We start from the raw sequence: 23,427 nt of genomic DNA, 5'->3' as shown, positions 1-23,427 counted from the left end.
GTGGACTCTGGTCGCTCCTCAGTGTTCTCCCTAGCTCCCTTGGCATAGCTCTCAATGAGTATGAAGTTTCCCACAGAGCCAGAGGCTCATCCCCAGTTCTCTGACTTCAGAAGGGACTTTTATCTCCTACTGCGCTGTCCTAGAGAAGTCATAGGTCACTGGCCTTTGGGTTATTTTATTTAGGCTAAAATCTATTTGCTAGATCATTGCTTTTAATCCTCAATTTGTCTTTATAAGAAGCTGAGCTGTTCCCACTTTCTACTTCTTCCTCAAGAGGTGATGAATACTTGTGCAATGCAACCCAGTTTCAGCACACACACTCGTACATATTCACATGTATGTACCCCGACATGTAATGTGCACACACATGCATACGTACATGCAGACATGTGCACAAGCACAATCACACTCACAATACATTTTTGTACATGTACAGTCAGACTCATACACACACATGTATACGCAGTTTCATAGTGCTGGTTTCTTCAGTAGGCCGATGGTTTTGTCCATTGGGTGTTAATTCTTGTTTAGCTTTTTGAGAAGCAACAGTTTCTGACTTCGTCTTCAGAAGTGGGAGAAGTGTTGAGGTTTAATTTGTTGCGTGGTCTGATACAGTATTACAGTAAGAAGGAGTGTTTGGAAAAGGGAGGGCTCGAAACTCTGGTTTGCTTCTGTTTCAGGACAGGGCATCATATCATGTAGTGCAGGCTGGCCTTTCACTCTGTAGCCGAGAATGGCCTTGGGACTTCTGACCTCTGCCTCCCACGTGCTGGGGTGACAGTTGTGTGCAAGCATGCCTAGTTTTTTATGCTCTTCTGGGAACTGAACCCACCCTGCCCCTAGGATTCCTGTTTTCATTGTTCTGTGTTAACTAGTGGTCTGATACTAGCTACACACCGTACATGGTGGACAGTTTTGTTATTTTGCTTTGGACCCCTGGGAATCATGTCCAGGGCCTTGCACACACTAGGCGAGTGCACTGTGGCACTGAGCTAGGGATCATTTTTCTTGAGGAGGAAAATTGCATGTGCCATGTGGCAAAGTCCTTCTTATGACTCATGGTTTCCGCCCTGCACCATAGCTCGAACCCAAGGCCTCATGCATACCAGGCAAGTGCTTCACTGCGGAGCCACACCTTCCTTCCGTGCCCTTTTTGAAATAAGCAATTTGGTTGAGATTATTAGGGCAGAATGATGGAACTCTTGGATAGTGCAGTGGCTTATGATAATTTAATAGATATTTGTTTCCATGGAATATTTTAAAGTATATACTGTCGCTTCTGTGTTTGCATCACTTCTAGATTGACCTGTAAAATCGAAAGTGCTGTGTTAAGTGATAAAAAATCAAACCGTAGAAAGAACTATCAATGAAAACGAGAGTTCTCAGCCCTGACACTTGCTTTCCTATTTCCCCCTGGGGCAGCCACGTTGAACAGTTGTCTGTGTGTCCTTCTGGAGAGATTCTGCACGCGTGGCTGCAAACACACCACACCTCCAGGCCCATCTCTAACGTCTGTTTCTTCACACAGATGTGTACTCTGTACTCTGAGCTGTGTGTGGTGTCTTTGCTCTGTGCCTTGAAGAAAATGGAGCAGAGTTTAAAGTTAAAGAGTTGAACAGCCTGCAGCCGACTCTGAACGTGGTGGAGTAGCTGTCTGAAGCTGTTGGCTTATGTATGCTCTCCTGAGACCGGTTATCGCTTGAAGGGTTCTCTGTAGTTGGAACTGTAGGTTAGTTTTTTCTCCACAAGTTCGAGTTACCTTCCAAAGAAAGACTATGAGGAGACCTTATCCGTTTGGATGATTGATCAAGCAGTGAAACCAGAGACCTGTGGCTTTGGCAGACTATTAACCATTGCAACTCCAGATCACTGATCAAGTCACTGATGTATCCATTATTACCATGGGGAATATAAAAATACTGTCTGTTAGAACTGGTTAGAAGCAGCAACCTGGGGCTTTCTCAAGGCCAAATAGCAACAACGAAAATGGGAAAAATTTTAAGTTGTTCTTCATTTTGCTACTTAAAGTAACTGAGCAGGGGGTGCAGCCCAGTAGCAGGGTCCCTCTATTACCAACAAGGCTCTGTATTAGCCCTCTAACTATCCTGCAGGAAAGTTTATTAAAATAACTTAAAACGGGGACTTGTGAGATGGCTCAATGATTAAGAGCATCAATTGCTCTTCCAGAGGACCAGGGTTTGATTCCCAGCACCCACACGGTGGCTCACAACCCTCTGTAACTCCAGTTCCAGAGAACCTGATGACCTCTCTTGACTTCCATAGGCACTGAGCTCACAGCTGGTGCACAGATGTGCATTCAGGCAAAACACGCACCCGCCCAACTCACCCCTGCCCCCACAAAATAACTTGAAATATGCAGGCATAAACCTAATGAGAACTTCACACCAAATACCATGAAACATCATTTAGAGAAACTAAGAAAGACCTAGTAGATGGCTGGATGTGTTCAAAGATTAGAAAGGCCAGTGTGGTTAAGACGACATCAGGTTGGACTGGAGAAACGGTTCAGAGGTTAAGAGCACTGGCTGCTCTTCCAGAGGTCCTCTGTTCAATTCCCAGCAACCACATTGTGGCTCACAAATGTCTGTAATGAGATCTGGTGCCCTCTTCTGACCTGCAGGCAGACATACAGGCAGAATATTGTATACGTAATAATTTTTTTTTAAAGATGCCTTTAAATTGTGTTTCCAGAGCAAACCCACTTACAGTCTCCATTTGGATTTTTGTTTTTGTCGTCACTTGCTAAGCTGACTTCTGCCATGGTTTCTATGCCATGAAGAACCCAGCAGAGCCAAGGCAGCAGTGAGGAAAGGGTACAGCAGTGTTGTTGCGATGAGAGGCTGCAGCGTGGTGCTGCACAAGGAGAGACAAGTGAGCCAGCAGAGCAACGTGGGCTGCTTAGGGTCAGTGACACACAGATCGTCACCTCACTTGCCCCAGAGGTGACATAATGCAGTGGAAAGGTGGCTTTTTTCGGAAGTGGCATTAGGTCAACTGGGGGAAAGGAGTTTGGCCTCTGCTGCCACCCAAGTAACAAGCCATTCCAAAGGATTGTGATCTTAAAAGTGAGGTCACACAAAGCATTTAGTAGAAACCCCAAGATCTTTATGACCATGGTGTGGGAACAGATTTCTTAGGCCATCAAAGTCACTAAACACAAAGAAAGTACATGGATAATCTTCATTAAAAATCTATCGTCATTCCCCCCACTCCCCCTGAAAAAAAGAACAAGAGAAAAAGAAAAAAGACAAAAAACCGAGCGATGGTAGTACACACCTATAATCCCAGCACTTGGGAGGCAGAGGCAAGTCAGTCTCTGAGTTTGAGGCCAACCTGGTCTACAGAGTGAGTTCCAACATAGCCAGTGCTACACAGAGAAGCCCTGTCTTGAAACAAGCAAACAAAAGAAAGAAAAAAAAGAAAAGAAAGAAAAAGAAGGGGGCCGGAGAGATGGCTCAGTGGTTAAGAGCACTGACTGCTCTTCCAGAGGTCGTGAGTTCAATTCCCAGCAACCACATGGTGGCTCACAGCCATCTATTATGAGATCTGGTGTCCTCTTCTGGCATGTGGGCATACATGGAGGCAGAATGTTGTATACATAATAAATAAATCTTTAAAAAAAAAAAGAGAGAAGAAAAAGAAAAAAAAATCTGTTTTTCAAAGAAAATACCAAGAGTTAAGACAAGCTAGAGTGTAAAGCAGTATCTGCTGGATAGTCATCTGATACAGGAACTCGAGTGACCATAAATAAAGGCTCTCCAAGGCAGATGGCCCATTAGAAAGACAGCAGCAGAGGATGTGAAGTCTCTTGGACTTTGCAAAAGAGATTGTGTGATTAATGTATGCAGGAGCATTGACTTTTGTTAGTCATTAGGATATTGCACACTATAACCATGATATCATACCGCCATACCTACCAGAACAGCTCGCATACAATGCCAGGCATATGGAATGTTCCTAGGATGTGGGGTTGCTGGAATTCTCATATACTATTAGTGGGACTGCTTAAGTACAGTCTCTCTAGAGACCGTGCACCCACTCAGATGGAACTCTCCCACGGACATGGAAAGGATGTTTACAGCAGGGCCATTCTCGCAAGTTCCTGTTGGAAACATCCCAGTGTTCTCTGTAGTATAATGGCATATTCAGACATTGATATTACACAGCAATGTGGATGAACTGTCTACAGGTGCACACCACACTGTGGATGGATTGCACAAATATGCTGAGTGAAATAAGCCAGACACAGGAGTACACATGTATGCTGCCATTCCTATAAAGGTGAAATTTATAGTGTTATGAATCACAAAAGCAAATGGTTCCTTTTGGAGGAAGAAGTGAGCGGAATGGAACAAACGGGCTTCTGGGCCAGAGAGACTGCTCATCGGGTAAAAGCAAGGCTGATGACATAAGATTGATCTTGGGAACCTATGTAAAGCCAGATGTGGTGTTGCACATCTGTAATCTCAAAATACAGCGAGATGGAAGGTGGAGATGAGAGAATCTTCTGGAAGCTTCCAGGCCTGCTAGCCTAAAGTATGATATGCAATGGCAGAAACAAGAAATCCTGCCCCGGTAAGATGGAAGAAGAAGCGACTGCTGGGCGATGTTCTCTGATCTCCATGTGCAGTTGTAGTGTTTACGTCCCCACCATACTCCATTCAATACATAAGTCTGGGCTTTGGATGCTGCTGTTTCTTGTCCTGGTTGCAGTTAACTGAAGGTGGTCACTGCAGTATTTTTTGACCTGTATGCTTATACTTGAGCTAAATGTGTGTATGAATACAAATACATGTTTTCACATACATACTCTAACACATATGGATATTTGTAAGTGGAAAAACATCCTGAGCAGACCACAAGGTGGAGATATAAGTCAACAGAAGAGGAAGCACACCCAACTCCTCTGCTTCCTTCCCTGAGAGCAAGGAGAGAAAGCAGAAACTGCCTGTGCCTCCTAAACGCTAGGAAAACAATCACAGCACACAACACAGTCCTGTTCTCGCTCTAGCCCTTCCCCTCTCTCTGTGTGGATTGCAAACCGCTGGTCATTTTTATGTCTTCCTTCATGGGCTCCAGGCTCTGCCCCAAGCCCAGTCTGCTCATTGTTGACTGTTTGTTTGTTGTTTTTATTTAGGTATCTTTTTCATCCATCGTTTTTTCCCTTTGAAAAAAATTGACAAGCGCACACACACTGCACCTGTCTACCCACCTTCTGCTCCTCCTCTCCTCCTCATTTTCCTTTCTTTCCCTCCCTCCCTTCCTCCCTCTTTCTCTTTCTCACTGTTCTCCTCCCTCTCTCTAGAGTCTCAAGTAGCCCAGGTTGGTCTTAACAACCACAGTATAACCTTGAATTCCTGACCCTCCTGCTTCTTCCTCCCTGTGCTGGTTACATGTATGTGTTACCAGGCCTGGTTCTTATGCTCTTGTGTTCTTGATTTTAAAATAGAAGGAATGTTTCCAATATATATTTCTAATAGTTTCCACATCACATAGGTTATCACCCTTTTTTAAATTTTTTGTTTTGCTTTTTGAGACAGGGTTTCCTGCTTGTCCTGGAACTCACTTTGTAGACCAGGCTGGTCTCGAACTCACTGAGATCTGCCTGGCTTTGCCTCCCAAGTGCTGGGATTAAAAGCATGTGCCACCACTGTCTGGCTTTTAAATGTATTTTTTTGGCTGATATACCAAACCTTGTGGTTATACTGTGGTTATTAATATTGTCTCTCCCTTCCCTGACACCAGCCTCCAGTGGTAATGTTGGAGAGTTTTCTTAATTCCACTTTCTGCTGTTTATAATTATAAGTATATTGCTAGAAATGTATATTTTTTTCTGAAAACAATTGTATTTTATATATATGTATTTCTCTGTAATTGACTTTTTAAAATTTGTTTGGTCATTCCTCCGAATCAATAGGTTTAACATGCTCTATGCAAAGTGAGCACTTTGCAGCTGTCAGGATGCCACTGTCCATCGTTGTTGGCTTGTTTTGTTTTCTTTTCTGTAATTATATACATGGCTAAGGCAAATACTATGGGCACTGTGACCTCTGTTCTTATAGAACACAGAACCCCCAAGATATTTGTGCTGGGAATTTAAAGGAACCACCCTGTCTATTTCTTAAAAGTTGTATTGCCTAAAGGATGTGGAAGGCCTGTTTCCCAACCTGTTAGCCATCAGTGGGTGTCCCCGAACTTGGTGGGTTTTCTTAATCTACGGGTGAAAGAAACGAGTCTGTTTTGCATTTCAGTACTTGGTATTATAATGGCGTTGTGATGACTTTGGGCATGGAAAATAAAGATCTCTACAGCTGCATGTATTAATTTTAAATTACAAAAGTTATTTGGGAATTGAAAAGGAGCAAAATCCCAGTCCATTAAGAAGCAGGAGGAAGAAAGAAGAATTACTATGCACACTATATTTTAGTTCATTGCCCTGTTTGTTGTTGCTTTTTAAATATATTGAACAATTTCCAAGTTTTGCTTTTTTTTCCCATTCTGTTTGTGTGTGCACATGAGGACCGTTGATTGACACCTGGTGTCGGCCCCAACTGCCCTGCATCTTATATTTTGAGACAGGGTCTCTCACTGAATCCGGGTCTTACTGATTCAGCTAGAATGGCTCTCCAGTGAGCCCCAGGGAGCCTCCTGCCTCAGTTCCCCCACTCCCAGCACTAGGAATAAAGCACAGTACTGCAATACCCCGTGTCTTTTGCTTTTGTTTCTTGTTTGTTTGGACATGGACAGATTACGCTTTGGTTTACAAACGACCATGCTGAGTCTCACGTTGCTGTGTTGGAGTTGAACCAGCTTCAGAGAGGGAGCCAGCATCCTTTGCTCTAGGTTTTGTCCCTTGTCTCTCTTGATCTTGCCTGGCCCCGACAAGGGGTTGTGGCTTGTCTTTTTCTCACTGGCTTTAAGTACTTTGTCCTTTCTCCTGCTCTCTGCATCTGTGGACGGTGGTACCCCACAGTGCCATATCGCCAACATTGCAGTGTGCAAAGGAGCAAATGATTACCAGAAAACCTGGTTTTGAGTTTTAACTCCATTTTGGTTCCTGTAAAGTGAAGATAACCATGACTCTTGGAGCTTGTGAAGCTCAAATGTGATGGGTCCTTGCGGAGGCCCTGTGTGGGCTGGAAAGCGCCCTGTGACCAGGAGTGAGTGTTTGCTCTCGCTGATGTTGGCAGAAGAGGAGGCAGATTGCATGCTGTACAAAAGTCTGTCTTCTCACAGAATGTCTAGAGAACAACACAATGGCAAATGTTCTTGTACAGAATCGTGTGGCCTGGGTCGTAAAAGCTTTGCAATCAATTAGAAGGAGGAGAAGTTGGTGCCAGGAGAAGGAGGCTGAGGAAGCAGGAAGACATGAGAGGTAAATAGTCCTGAGAGATGAGACAGTCTGTACACCATGCAGCTCATTGTGTTTTGAGCTTTTTACTGTATTTCTTAAATCAGAGTCTCCCTCTAACCCAGACTGGCCGTTGGGCTTGCCTGTATGTACTCGCCATATACACCAGGCCATCCTTAGATTTCCAGAATCCTGCCTCGGGTCCTAAGTTATGAAATATAGACAGGCGTGTGCCACCCTGCCCACTTTATTTTATGCTTCCCTGGATTCTACTGCCCCTGAAGCAGTAGCTTTCACGCCAGTCTTTAGATTGGTGTCCAGATGGTTGCGTAAAAGTCACCCAAGGGACTAGAGAGATGGCTCGGAGCCATCAGATGGTCAAGAACACTGGCTGCTTTTCCAGAGGACCAAGGTTCAATTCCCAGCACCCACATAGCAGCTCATAGAACTGTCTGTAACTCCAGTTCCAGGGGTCTGACACCCTCACACCAATGCACATAAAATAAAATAAATTAATTAAATAAAATTAAAATTAAATAAATTATTTTTTAAAAAATCACCCAAGGGGCCTTACAGACTCTGGGTTCTGTCCCTCAGGCAAAAGGGTGCTGTGGTTAAAAGCATGGGCCTCTGTTTCATTAATTCACATCTGTAGGTGTGAGCTGGCCGAATCAGTATAATAAAAATTGGATTGTTGAGTTAAAGTGATGGCCATGTAGGTGGTCCTTGGCGCTGTGTGTACTGATTGTATATACATTACCATTTGACACCCTTAATTAGTCTTTTAGTGCCATATTTGCATATTTATACATCGGTTGCCAAACAGATTTGTCCCACTGTTGCCTGCCAACCAGTGATTTCGTGGCACTACACATAGCATGTTTGTTCCCAGAAGAGTGCTGGTGTGTGCAATTAATTGAGCATTTTAGCATTATTTTATAAAGCAATGGAGTGGAAACAGGCGTGCTGAATGGGGGCAAAGGATAATGTTGAGGCAGAGTTGACATGTTAGGCATGTGACATTTCTAAGTGCAAAATATGTATTCGTCTCATCTGGACCCTCACCAGATAATGAAACTGCCGGATTGTAAAGAACCAAGTAAACGAAGAACAGAGAACGGTGTCCAGAGATGTGGCTCGCCATATTGTGTGGGCATCTTGGTCACTATTGCACATTTTATGTCTAGCCATGTTTACAAGCACACATTGTGTATTAATGAAGTATAGTTGGCTTACAAATGAATGCAGTAACAGTTGGCTGCTTACTGTAACTGAACTTCCACCCCTGGCCAGCAGAAGGCGCTCAGTCACCATGAAGCTGGTGGTGTGGTTGGTACTTGGACTGGAAGGCTTAGGTTTTTGTGTGCCACTCATTGCCTTTCTACTTTTAAGGTACCTGTGCCGATCAAACAATTCATCCAAAGAGCTTTTCTTTTGGTGCTGATTTTAGATTGCAGAGATGATTCTCCTTGGGGATAATACTCTGACTTCTGATATTTGGAATGGAGGCTAAAATAATGTCCTCTGATGGCCTGTCAATCAATGCTCTGTGTAGCTCTTCTACCGTGAACTGTTTTGTTAAGATTTTCATTTAATGTGGAACCTTTTATTAATATTTAAAATGGCAACTTATGGGATTTTAAAGAAGGAACAGGAAAAATTGCTGGGTGGCGGCCTAGCAGATGGGCCGCCAGCCTCCTGCCATAGATCATGATATTAAAATAGCAGTTGTACATTACAGTTATTATTAGCTGGTATATTAAAGTTTGAAAGGCAATGAAAAGCTGCCCTTTCTGAAATTGTATCAGTTCCCCCAAGTCACCTAGCTAAGTCTGGCGAGCAGTTTGCAGGAGAAAACATGGGATTGGTTTAAAGTTGGGGAAAAAAGTCGGAGATACAGCTCTGTGATGGAGTGGGTACCTGACAGGCACAAAGCCCTGGGTTTGATTCCCATCACTAAGGGAGAAAGGAAAAACAAAAGCAAAGCAAACAGACAGGTTTGAGGGTGCTATGACGAAATGTCCTTAGTTGAGAGGCGAGGAAACATTATCTGCGTATGAGTTATTATTCTGACCTTCAACTTACTGGGGATTATTTATTGAAAGTATTTTGAGAATCGACTTCAGGTTAGGCACAGTGTTGGGAATTCTCCGTTCCTAGTGTATCCATTTATGAGACCAGGTGCCCGTGTCCTGCTTACTCCTCAGCCCCTAGACTAGTGTCTCTCTACGGAAACTCCTCATTATTTGTAGTTTGGATGGGTGTGTGAGTAGGTGGGTAGGATACAAACTAGGATACTGTGGTGAGCAGTGTTATTTTGTATTGATTCTCTTGACTCAAGCGGATTAGGAAATGTTCGCCCCCTTTATCCGGTCTGCTCCCTTGGACTGGCAGCATTAAATCAATGTGTTGATTGTCTGTTCCTCACCATTCCCTGTTGTCATTGTCCTTCTTCTGACTTCTTTGCCACCCACCTCAATTACTGCACCAGCTCTTTGGCCTCCCCCGCTCCTTACTGCAGCCTCTGTCCATGCGATCCAGTCTGCACATTGTTGCCAGAGTGTGTCTCTAAAGAATTTATGTCAGAGAGTCCATTTCTGAATGAAATTTGAGCCTCTGTGCATCTTTATATCCACAAGAGCAAGACTACACAGAACCTTTTGAGAAAAGGAATTAGCCTTTCATACCATAGGGGCGTTTTCACATCTGTGGGTAAGGCCAGTTAGAAACCTTTGTCGATACAACCCAGTTCACTGACACCCTTGAAGGAGCTTCGCTGCTGCCGGCTGTAAGCCTCCCTGTGGTCTGTGAATGCTCAAACATTGATATTTTTTTCCAGACAAAACAAACATTTTCCATAGTCGAGTTGACATCTTTTTGAAATGCTAAGAAAAGCTACTTCTTGGAATTCACTTCTTTTCAGCTCTCTGTTCAGTTGATAAGAATGCCCTCCCTGTGAACTCTGACAGGTTCCAAACGAATTTGTCAGCAGGGAGATGGATTATCTGTGTGCTCCCCTCGTGTTATTATAATTTAATAACATACACTATTTTCTTTGGATGCTGAAAGTGCGATCCCGTTATGTCCTTACAAGTGATCATGAGACATGTTCAGGACTCTAATATACTCCCATGTTTATTAATGTTGTGTTTTTATTATTATAGATAAGGTCTACCTTCAAAGAATATGTACAGAATTTATTGATTTATTAAAAAGCATACACACACACACACACACACACACACACACACAGAGGCATCATCCACTGTGTGGGCTTGTACTCCCAGCACCTGGAGAGGTGGAAACTGAAGCGTTATTTGAGTCCAAGAATTCAAGACCGGCTTGGCCTGGGCTGGGCTCAGAATAGAAAGCAGGAGATGCTGTTGCAGAGGCTCTGTGGTAGCGCTCTCCTGGCCCTGGGTCTGCTCCACAGTAATTTAAAGGGAAAATCAAATCTGTTGCATCTCAGAGGCATGGTAATTAGCATGCCCTTTCTGTAACTTAAGAGATCTCCTGACTTGTCACTGCCAATACAAGGTGGAACGGGAAGGTGTTTTACTGACAGGTTTCCCTTCTAAAGTAATTCTCTCCATCTGCCTGAAGCATCAGTCTTCAGTGCTAAGTCGTGAAGGCAGGTAGCAGTTGATTAAGACTTTTGTTTTAATTTCTCAAGACGAGAATGTTAAGCCCCATTGTCATCTTGACTCTGCCAGCTAAAACCCTTGGGGGTTGCCAGCTCTGTTTGTGTAAGCATTTCCTGAACGCCTCTTCTCCAGCATATTCTGAGGCCTCATCTTTTGGGTGTTGGGGACATAAACATGACTGTCCTGTGGCCTCTCTCCTCACAGAGCTCATAATTTAGGGAGGGAGACAGATGAGTAAATAACGAACTACAATCCTGCCTGATAAATGCCACGTTAGAGGCTGCGAACAGAGCGCCCTGGGAGCGCCAGCGAGTGATTGATTTGAGGGAAGGGGGAAGGAGTGGGGATCAGGAAGGACTCCGCAGCAGCAGTGACATTTGAGTTGAGCCTTAAGGGATGAATAGAATTTTGCCAGATGGACAAAGGGGTGGGGGTGGGGACACCGCAGACTCATGCAAAAACATGAGAGTGTGAAAGTTTGTGCCTTTGTCTGTGTGGTAGTGAGCAGTATGGGCTCAAGCAAGGCTGTGGAAGGCGGATGTTGGGAGCTGAGACCATGGGACCATCTTCTAACGCTCACACTTAGCCTCTAGTTCCAGGAAGTCAGAAGTTGTAAATAATATGATCTGGAGGAGGCTGACTGGAGAGTCACCTCGGCTGTACCAGCGGGGTGCTGGGGCGGGCAACAGGCTGTGCCCACGGAGATGAGGACAGGAACTTGGGAACCGTCTCTGAGGGAGACCGTGATCTTTGCTGAGATGTGGCCGAGGGATAATAGCAGCAGTAGCACAGCGCTCTGGACGGCTGGGCTCGCTAAACAGAATCAAGAAGTGGGGGGAGGACGAGCTTGTGGGACAAAGGAGTGGGTTTGACTTTGCATATACTCACTGTTTGAGGATTCTGGGATGAGACCTGCGGAGCCCCTGTGGGGAAATGCCACAGTCATACATTGGGAAGTCTTGACTTGGGGACTTTCCTGCAGAATAGAGGGAGGGAGAATGTGCCATTTTTTTTTTAAATTTGAAAATTTTTTTTTTTAGTTTTTAATTTTTTGAAGGGCTTCCTTTTTAACGTATTTATTTCACAATATTTTTGAAATTCAAATAATCTTCCCTTAGGCCTCTCCCATGTATCTTTCCCAGATTTTTCACCTCTTTTTCTTCAATTGTTGTTTTACATATATGTGTGTAAATTGATACATATATCACATATCATATATGTTCCTAAGTATGTAAATACACCTGCTCAGGCCATATTATCATACCTGTATGTATATAATTTCAGGGCTGACCACTCGGCTTCTTTTTGCCTAGTCATATGCTGCTCTTCACCCTGACTTCTAGAGTCTGATCTTGATTCTCCTAAGGCCTGCTGTCCATTGAACAGTACGGCCTAGTAATGCATATCGCCCAAATGTGAAGCAGGGCATAAAAGCTGATGAAAAAGTGGCACGGATACACATAGGCGTAGAGAGCACTAACGGTGCCTTCTTGGTGGACCTGGGACACCAGTGAAATAAGAACACCAGCTCAGAGATGAGCAGGGAGAGGCTGTAGCCTAACTCTAGGAATTAGGTCGTACTGGGAAGCCTTTCCTCTGTATTCTGTTTACCACTGATATGAGCTGCTGTCCACATTTTTGCTTTTATTCCCAATAGGTACTTAGACTACACAGATACTACATGCACAAGTACACACAAACTGCACACATAAAACATAGCTGTAGTCCTCATTTGCCATTTATTGAGATGGTTTAAAAGCACCTCACACTTGTTGGGTTTTGTCCCTTAATACTAATACCTTAATATGGTGTGTGTGTGTGGGAGAGAGAGAGAGAGAGAGAGAGAGAGACAGACAGACAGACAGAGACAGAGAGACAGAGAGAGACAGAGAGAGACAGAGAGACAGACAGAGAGAGACAGACAGAGAGAGAAAGAGAAGGGCTCAAAGCAAGGCATTTTAACACTAATCTTGGAGCCCTGTCAGTTGCAATACACTCCTTGGAATGACTGAAGCTGGTCCCTGATGCACTTGTGAGTCTCAGGCGATTTTCTGGCCAGTCTCTGACCCAGGATTTTGCTGTGAGCCACATACAACTACATGAGATTCATGCTGGTACTTGCAAGATGCCTTGGGAGTTAGCGGGTATGCTTGGGTTGCAAATTGCCTGCCTCGCTTCCTTTTTCATTGCTTTCTTCCTTGTCCTCAAAGCTAGGTAAAGCTAAGTGATTATCATGTGGATAAGTGTGAAACCTCGACATCTCGGGTTCTTGGGGCCAATCATGTAAAGTAAGGCCTTCAAGAACATGTCTGTCTTTTTGATAGACTGGAAGAAAGTCATACTGGTGTTTGGCATGTTAATTGCTGCATTTGAATAAGAGACCAGACCTGTGCATAAAATCTTAATCCAAAGAATCAAAAACCAGTCTTTGCATTTGACCTGGGTTTTCTTGAAAGATATATTCCTTTTTTAGTTTTAAAGTGACAAAATGTGAAATTAATACATACTAAATATATACTTATAAAAATAATGCTGCCTCACAATGTAGTAATTGATATAATGAAAATGGGTAATTTATTGAAAAAGGTCTTATTTCCCAAGCATTGTATTCAGCCTTTGAACACGCTATTGCCACCCCTTCAGCACGCACACACACACAAGTGCGTGAGGACAGCACCTACACGGAGAAGCTGTGTGTTGTCAGGTCAAAGATTTCAGTCAGATTGTGTAGGGTTTTTTTTTTTCCTCTATTGATTAGAATGGTTTCTACCAAAGTACTGAGGAAATAGTTTTTGAATTCATAGATTACTCTGTTTAATCCTTGCTAAAACATCTAAAGGTAGATGTTACTGTCCATACATTGCCAGTAAGTGACATGCTGCTGGCTGTTCACTCTGCACTGGGGAGCAGGGTGCAACACGGGAGGAAGTTGTCATGTCTCCCTTCCTACCTAGTGGTCAGAAGGCTTACCTATATGCAAGGCCAGACAGGAGGGCAGCAGTTGCTTTTAGGCAATATAAGAAGAAATGAATGAGTGCACACAGAGTCAGCCAGAGAGTGCCCGCACATAGCAGCTGCCACTGCTGTGGTGCTCCTCCCGCGCCTCCATCAGCCCCTCCCAGATTCCACCAGAGCAGCAACGTGAATGGATCACCTCTGTGTTGGAGTCATAGAGGTGGTTTCCTGGGAAACGTGGTTCTCGCATCCTGTGGACAAGGAGGCAGAGGCAGGGACTGTGTTCTTTGTTTTCAGACAGGGGACCAGTATGTGTTGTGCAAGAGCCAGTGTGGGTTACTTCCAGGGGGGCTGGTCACAGCTGACTGTGACTGTCAACTGGTCACCATTGAGAGTCAGAGGTTATGATTGCATTCATAAAACTGGACTTGAAACTCTGCATGTGTCTCTGTCAGCAACCTAGCACCCTTTAGTGAGAAATTTTATTATCTCCTATGCTACAGTCTGTAAGCACAGTATTATATTTGTATGAAAAATAATATTGGTTCCCTTTATGTCACAAAGTCTGTGAAACAAACTTGGGTTGCCATAAATAGGCAGCTTCTAATTGGCCTTGTGGTTTTAAGACTTAAGAACCAACTTTGCTGGTTTTTTAGTCCAGGGCATTGTGGATGATTAGTGGAGTGCTGGTTACTCTGCCATCTCGTCATCGTATCATGTAATTGTCTAGGGACCATGTTGTGTCTCAGCCTTGGACCCAGTTCCTAGAATAAACTAAGAGTGCAGTTAATTGTGGAGATGACTTTTTGAAGTGTGCCAGGCTGGTCGGCTCCGTGCCGGTGGGAGTGCTTTTTAGCCGAGTTGTGTTTTGTGAGATACGTAATGTGTTTACTCGTGTTCTCAGGTCCAGCCTGATGAGTGAAGAAACAAAGCGAGGAACTCCCAACCCATGGCTCTGTGAGGAGCCAGAGGAGACCAGAGGTTTGGGTTTTGATGAGATCCGGCAACAGCAGCAGAAAATTATCCAAGGTACTGTCCTAGGACTGTGGGTTACAAACCTGTCGCCTTGGTCCTAGCCTTAACTGTTTTCCTTGTCACCATTGAAGACTAGAGTCACATGACTGTTGCTGTAAAGCTCTTGATTCTTTTTCTCTGTTATGGCCCCAAGATGCTTGAGGAAAAGACTTCACTGATACTGCGGACTTGGTTGTCATCAGTTTGCCCTTTACCCTCAAGTTTGTCTGGACCATCAGAATTTTTTCCTTTTTATTTGTAGGTTACACCACATTTGCTTAATGTGCTATTTTTTAAGTTTCTCATTTTTAACAGCTTTTTTAAAAATTGATTTTATTGAGCTCTACATTTTTCTCTATCCCCTCCCCTTCCACCCTCTCCCATGGTCCCCATGCTCCCAATTTACTCAGGAGGTCTTGTCTTTTTTCTTCTTCCCGTGTAGATTAGATCCATGTATGTCTTTGTTGTCTAGGTTCTCTGGGATTGTGATTTGTGGGCTGGCTTTCTTTGTTTTATGTTGAAAAACTACCTATGAGTGAGTACATGTGATAATTGTCCTTCTGTGTCTGGGTTACCTCACTCAATATGATGTTTTCTAGTTCCATCCATTTGCCTGCAAATTTCAAGATGTCATTATTTTTTCCTGCTGTGTAGTACTCCTTTGTGTAAATGTACCACAATTTCCTTATCCATTCTTTGGTTGGTCAAAGGGCATTTAGGTTATTTACAGGTTCTGGCTATGACAGACAATGCTGCTATGAACATAGTTGAGCATAGTCCTTGTGGCACGATTGAGCATCCTTTGGATATATACCCAAAAGTGGTATTGCTGGGTTTTGAGGAAGGTTGTTTCCTAATTTTCTGAGAAATCGCCATACTGATATCCAAAGGAGCTGTACCAGCTTGCACTCCTACCAGCAACGCAGAAGTGTTCCCTTTACCCCACAACCTCTCCAGCATACGTTGTCATTAGTGTTTTTGAAGTTTTCTCTCTCTCTCTCTTTTTTTTTTTTAATCAGAAGTAATGTACTATTGCTATGGGTTCAAGCAAGATTAGGGACAAGACAAGATGGAAAGTGTTCTGTCTGCTTCTCCAGTCTGCAGACTAGAAGTGGATTAGTATATGTGTCTTCAGTCTTGTTTCTGTATACATACATGAATATATTTAGTATAAATGCATATATTTTATGTTAACAGGACCATGAGGTACATAGCTATCTCACTATATGAACCACTTCCTAGTTTTTGACTTAATATATTTTTCCATATCAGTATGCTGTTCTTTGTAAAGACAGCTTTATTGAAGTATAATTGGCATTATCCTAAGCAGCACATATTTTCTATGTATGATTGTTTGAACTTCAGCACACAGACATTGAAGCCATCACTGCAGTCAAGATAGTGAAACCAGTTCTCAGGGTTCCTTCGTGTCTCTTGGAGAGTCTTCCTGTTGTCTCTCCCCATTCCTAGACAACAGCTGATCTGCTTTCTGTCAGTACTAATTGGTTTCTGTTTTCCACAGTTTCATGTGAGTAGACTCATACGGTATTTACTCTCTTGGGAAGCGGGTCTGGCTTCTTTCTCTATGGATAATTTTTAAATGCATCTGGATTGTCACGTGAATCTTTACATGATTCCCCCCACCCAAGATGTCTTTTGAAATAGTTTGCTCCTTTAGTAACTTGTAAGATATTTTCTTCTGTCCTTTCAGTTCTTTTGTCAGACACCTTTGGGTTTTGTTTTTAGAAAGAGAGCAGGTTTAGTTAGGATGCTGGCTGGGCGGTAGCAAGCTCACGACCATAGACACACGTGAGATTTCTGGCTATTTCCTTGTGTCCTTGCTTCCCTTTTCTCTCCCAGTGGTGCCTCTCACACTGTGCAAGTTCTTAAGTCCAGTTCATCAGTTTCCTTCAGTACAATTTCTGTTTTGATTATACCTAAGAAAATGTCCAGTAGGCTAAAGCCACAAGATTTACTGCCTTTTTCTTTTAGTAATTTTATAATGTTAGGTTTTTACATTAGGCCTGTGATCTTTCTCAACTGGTATATAGGCACGGGCTCTATTTGCATTTGGATATCTATTTGGCTTAAAGACATTAAAAAAATAAAAGACTGTTTCGCTACTGAATTTCTCACCTTTGTCAAAAATAGTCAAGCGGCGCATAAGTGTACAGCCTGCTTCTAGGCGCTGCTCTTCTCTGGTAGAGTGTGTGAGTTGTCCCTTTCTACCACTAAACCAAGCCACCACCAACCAAGGATTTTATCCTTTTTTCTCCCAAGCCTACATGTATTTCTAAACACACTGTAAACCGTTTAGAGGTTTTTTTGTGTGTGTGTCTTTGAATCTATCTTTACTGTATATCTCTTTTTCTGACCACAAGTCTTTAGTTTGCCAAGTCATATGGCTAGAATTAAAGCCGTGGTTTTGACAGCTGGATCCAGCCCATTTCTTTGCTTTTTGAGATTCCAGCTTCATGGTGGAGGTACCGGCCGGAGCCATGTTTATTGCCACACCTCTATGGCGTTTCAAGGGCCCTGCCACCACTAAAAAGCATGCAGTCAGCTTTTCATCAATACCATTTAAGTGTTTTGTGGCGGAACCTCTTAAAAGAGCTGCAAGACTTTACAACTAAAGCTGAGTCAGGAAGCCTCTCTTAAATGGGAGCACTTGCTTCTAGCAAGCAGAGCCCACCTAAGAAAGTGCTACCAAGAAGCCATGTTTAAATCTGTTCTTTTTGTGTCTAGAATCTCTTCCCAAGCTCTCTCCGGTTTTCTGTGGATGCAGTTATCTACACATTGGGCACCATTTTGTTGACCAAGTTTTCTGTCCTGCCTAGTTCCTGCAGTTGTTAAGTCCCAAAGAATCACACAGAGTTCTTCATCAATTATAAACTGATTGGCCCAGTATCTCAGGCTCTTCTTATTAACTCTTATAACTTGTATTATCCCATAATTCTTGTCTATGTTAGCCACGTGGTTCGGTACCTTATTCAGTGAGGCAGTCACATCTTGCTTCCTCTGCATCTGGGTCACGAATGTAGAATTATAAACTTCCCTCTTCCCAGAATTCTCATTGCCCCACCTCTACTTCCTGCCTGGTCACTGGCCAATCAGCATTTTATTAAAAATAATACAAGTAACAGGACAAAAGACCACTGTCCCACAGCACTTGCAGCTTTATGTGGGCTCTGGAGTCGAACTCAGATCATCAGACCCATGAAGCAAGTGGTTTTTCTAAGTGAGCCATCTCGCTGGCCCTGGGTTTTGCTTTTAAAGACAGATGAAAGAGTTGTTTAAAATATTATAGAGCATGTATCAGCAAACCCTGGCCTATGAGCCAGATCTTATTTTTGTATGACATGTAAGTCAAAAACAGCTTTAAAGTTTTTAAATGGTAAAAAATAATCAAAAGAATATTTTGTGACTTGTAAAATTGATTAAAAGCTCAGGGCTCATAAATTCAATTTTATGGGAACACAGCCATGCTCACTCACTTACACAATATCCATAGATACTTTCTCACTTGGCAATAGCAGAATTGAATAACTGCTTTAGGGACCATATGAACCACAAAGCCCCAAATGCTTCCTATGTGGCCCCCTACAGAACATGTTTGCCTCCGGTCTAGAGGTAATTTACTACACTACTAAGCCTACACCACTCTGGCTACTCTGCATGGTGTGCCAGGAGTACCCAGGTGATCTGCCTCGGAATGGGGACAGTGTCGTACTGAGGTTGAGGTGAGAACATGCTTCCTTCCACCCTTTGCAGTGACTCAGTTCTGCGTCTCTTTCTCACTTCTTTTTTGTTTTTTTTGAGACAGGGTTTCTCTGTGTAGCTTTGGAACCTTTCCTGGAACTTGCTCTGTAGGCCAGACTGCCCTTGAATTTACAGAGATCTGCCTGCCTCTGCCTCCCAAGTGCTGAGATTAAAGGCATGTGCCACCACTGCCCGGCCTCCTTCTCACTTCTTCTGAGCCCTGACTGATGCTCTGTGAGGACTTGGAGCACGTGCCTTGCCAGAGCACAGGGTTCTTCTGGGCAGCCTTCTCTCCAGTGCTCCAGCTGTTGACCCCTGTCCTGTGTGGACTCACTTCAAGAAGTCCCCTGGATTCCCCCTGGAACCCAGCCCCCCACCATGATGGGAGCATTCACAAGGCACAGTCTGGACAAACTTTGCCGCGTCTCGTTTGTTTTCCTTTCTGAGATATTGCCTTGTCTGCTGATGTACATTTCTTGAAACAGTGGATTCAAATATTTTGGCTGTTTTCTCTGTTCCGTGTTCATCCAGGCCAGAAGGAAATCTGGTTCCTGTCAGTCTGTCTTGGCCATAAACAGGAGTCTAATTCTATTTTGAACTCTTCTTCACAATGAAATTACCTAGTAAACGAAACACTGGCCCTCGGTGCCTTTAATTCTGCATACCTCCTGCATTACTGTGTTTGACAGGAGGCGAGCAATGGAGAGCAATGCAGTTAGTGCGAGCACAGCGACTCGCACGCAGCTCTTTGTTCTGCAGCAGCCTTGCTTTCTGGGAGGACTGCCTAGCGCTAATGCAAGTGGATGTTCCTGTCACTGCTGCTTGCCAAGGAAAGCTGTTTTCAGTCAGGAAAAGCATTTCTGTCTTTGAGAATGTGCTGCGCTTGGGGATTGCTCAGGTTGGGCGTGAGCGCATGCTCTGTATGCTTCTAAGCGGCATCTCTGAACCAAAGTATCTCCCCTGCTGAGATTTCTGCCCCTTGCAAGACCGCTGCCCTCTGGCTCTGTGTTGGGACAGGGAGTGGAATAGCCCATGTTTGGGGTAATTTTATTAACCTGTTCTTTCTAAATGTGATTTGAAATGCTGGGTCCATTGTTGCATTACAAGTATTGAAAGCTACCTTTCAAGCTAAACACGAATATGAAAACAATCTTTGCTCCAAATACTTGGTTGCCTTTCCTGTGCTCCATGAACCTGTGCTGTGGATCCATTTTGTTGCTGGACCCTATGCTAGATAAACAAGAGTCAGAATAAACCATTTTGGATTGCATTTTGGCCCATGGTGTTGGTTAGCCTTTCTGTACTTTAGTGTGAAGACTGAGAAATTACCCCCAAATAATCTTATTGCTAGATCAGAGACTGGCAGGTAGTGAATGCCTTTCTTGCTCAGTCTAGAAGCTAGGCCTCATGACAGCCTAAGGCTAGCCCAACACTTAAACAGTTGCTTGGGATATTCGCACGCCTTAGTAGAGGCGACCGTGGTGATGACAGTGACTGAGATAGAGCACAGGAAGGAGACAATGGCCAGTGCAGGTTCATGTACCTGAGTCAGACAGCAGGATATGGAGTGTGGCTCCTCCGCCTCTAGTTAAGACTCTGTTGGTGAGGTTCCTAAGTTAGTGCAACCTAGTCTCCACTATTTTGTGCTGTTCGTTCTATATTTGAGCCTTTCTTATAGACTTCCTGGTCTCAGGGAGTGGCTTGACTGCTGGTACACAGGCCTGACAGAGCAACTGAGGAAGGAGAGGTTGGTGTTGGCTCACAGTTTGAAGACAGATGAGTCCATCATGGGGAAGACGCAGCAGCAGGAATGTAGTTAAGGTCACAATGTGTCTGAAGTGAGGAACAGGGAGACAGTGCTGCCCTCAACTCCTTCTCTCCTTTGTATTCAGTTTAGGGCTCCAGCCCATGAAATGGCACTTCCCACATTTAAGGTAGGACTTCTGCCTCAATTACGCTAACCTAGGAATCTCCTCACAGGCCCATTCACGGGTTTGTTTCCATAGTGATTCTAAATCCTATCAAATTGACAATCAGGACCAACTCTCATAGTCTGTAAATATTTAACTGTGATATGGGGACAGGGAAGGTGAAAGCCAGACTTCATTTTACAGTGAGAAATCTCAGTAGGAAATCTTGGGATAGTTCTCATTACAGACATCATTCTCAGAAGATAGCCTTCCTTGTAGCTACCACGTATATTAGGAGATTCCTTTCCCCAGAACCTTAAAACTCAGCCAAAATAAAATCATCTATTCTTAGAACTTGCTCTGAGGGTCTTCTAAACACAGTGATGAGTGAATTCTTTTGTCTGGATTGACTTCATCTCTTTTATCATTAGGTTCTACATTTGACTTTGTCTTCTCCTCAGTCTGTCTGTTCTTCTCCAGGGAACATTCCTTCCATACATTAAGCATGAGGCGATCATTGTTTCTCTCATAACATCAAGTAGTTTTTTTTTTGGGGGGGGGGGCTTCTTAGACCCAGAGGACCATCCAGTATTGTGAGAGCCTTTCCATCTGGAAGAAACTTTATTCGCCCCCCCACCCTATCCCCATAAAGCTGGAAAGGCCCTCTGTGGTCACTTGTTGATTTAAACAGCAGAGGGGACCTGTGTAAGTTCCTGCTAATATATGGAGCTTCCCTGTGCCACCAGCTGGACTCTAAAGAAAGGAAGATATTCTCAATCTTTAGATTCTTTTCATGTGCACAGACCAGAAGACTATGCTTAGCTCTGGCCCCTCTGCTTGCTTTTGTTTAAATGGTGCTGGGGACTGAACTCAGGGCTTTATGCATGATAAGCAAGTGTTCTACAACTGAGTCACATCCCCAGCCTCTTCCTTTTTGTTTACCTATTAATATATTAATGACCTTTAGGCATAGGAAATTTTAAACATGGTAGAGTAAGGTATGTTCTTTTCCTCAACCTGCTTTAGTAATTATAGCTAGTTTGATTTTATCTGTATGTACCCATTTACCCACTTCCAGGATTGTGTGTGTATGTGTATACACATGTAATGCACATAACACATATTTTCACACATGTGTAGGTTAAAGATGTAAACAGAGACTGCACAGACCCAAATATATTCACACAGAAAATATATTAATTACAACACTGTCTGGCCAATGGTTCAGGCATATTCCTAACTAGTTCTTACATCTTAAATTAACCCATTTCCATTAATCTATATAGGTATTGCCATGAGACTGTGGCTTACCAGTAAGGTTCTGGCACCTTTCTCCTTCAGTAACTACATGGCGTCTTCCTGACTTATTTCCTCCTGTATCTCTGCTTAGATTTTCCACTTTGCTATATTCTGCCCTGCCATAGGTCAAAGCAGCTTCTTTATCAACCAATGCTAATAAAACATTCACAGCATACAGAGGAGCTTCCCACATCATAAAGATCTATTTTGTGTATCATTCCTCTGGAGCTGTCTACCATTCCTACTGTTTCCTCCTGCTGGGATCTGAGGTCTGCCAGTTACCTAGGTTGGCTGGTCAGTAAGACCCAAAGATCTAGACCTCCTTTCTCTACTACCTCAGTGCTAAGATAATAAGTACCACACCTATGTACCAGGCTTTTTCTTTTAGGCCACTGACCAGCTCCCAAATCATGATACAGAGAGTTCTTAATAGTTTTAGTGGTCGGCCTAGCTCAGGCACACCAGTTAACTTCTGGCTAACTCCAAGTTAACCTGCTTCTCTTTATCTACCTTTCGCCTTGAGGCTTTTTACTTTTTTCCCCTCCTGTATATCTTTCTTGCTGTTTGTTTCTGGCTGGCTGGCCACTGACTGATTTCTTGCCCTAGGAGTATTCCTTGTTCTCTTTTCCTTCTTCTTCCTCTTGTTCTTCTCTTCTTCTTTCTTCTCTCTTTCCTCTCTTAGCCTAGATTTCTCTTCCTTTTTATTCTTTCTGCTGGCCAGCCTGGCCCATCCTTTCTCTGCCTAACTGTTGGCCATTCAGCTAGCTCTTTATTAGACCAATGAAGTGCCTTAGGCAGGCAAGATGAAACAAATGCAGCACAACTTTGCACCATTAAATGCTGCATAAAAAGTAACCCATCTTTTCATTGTTAACTAAGACAGCAGAAACAAGTGTAACACACATTCACATAGTTAAAGCAATACTCTGCAGCATACACAAATGTAACACATCTTTGCCTAGTTAAAATAATATTCTACAACATACCTAGCTTTTACTGTGCGCTCTGGGAGCTGAACTTAGATTCTCATGCATATGTCCTGGGATTATTTTTAAAGTGAACCCTAGACATTATGTCATTTCAATGGTGAATACTTCAGAATGTTCTATCTAAACATCTCTAAAATATGTTTATAAAATATAAGAACGTTTAAAAAGATATGTTTATTTTTTTAAAGTTATGTTTATATGCATGTGTCTGTGTGTGTGGTTATGTGCACATATGAGTATGGGTACTCATGGAGTCTGGAAGCGTGTATTGGATCTGCTGGAGTTCCAGATGATTGTAAGCTCTCAGTGTGGGTGCTGGGAACTGAATTCAAGTCCTCTGAAAATCAGTATGCACTTGTTTGCCCTGTAGTTTCTCCTTAGCTAGATCTTGCAGTGTGTATCCCCGTGCATTGTTGAGCATATTCTGTGACCTAGTTATTGTCTGTAAATTGGTTAGATTTAGTGGCTTACTTAGAATCAGGCTT

The 23,427-nt window shown here is 43.3% G+C and overlaps 1 protein-coding gene across 1 annotated transcript in view; it reads left to right on the top strand.

Annotated features, from left to right (window-relative positions):
- The window catches only part of Stx8 (syntaxin 8), a 254,857-nt gene that overhangs the window by 30,415 nt on the left and 201,015 nt on the right, over positions 1–23,427 (top strand). Inside the window, exon 5 of the mRNA XM_048448305.2 lies at positions 14,876–15,000. Within this exon, the coding sequence (XP_048304262.1) occupies positions 14,876–15,000 (125 nt within the window). The remainder of the gene's footprint in view (positions 1–14,875; positions 15,001–23,427) is intronic.

The sequence above is a fragment of the Myodes glareolus genome, chromosome 9 (genome assembly GCF_982192425.1).
Source record: "Myodes glareolus chromosome 9, mMyoGla1.1, whole genome shotgun sequence".
Lineage (NCBI taxonomy): Eukaryota > Metazoa > Chordata > Mammalia > Rodentia > Cricetidae > Myodes > Myodes glareolus.
The sequence above is the reverse complement of the archived record's forward strand: the minus strand, read 5'-3'. Positions and strand labels throughout refer to the sequence as shown.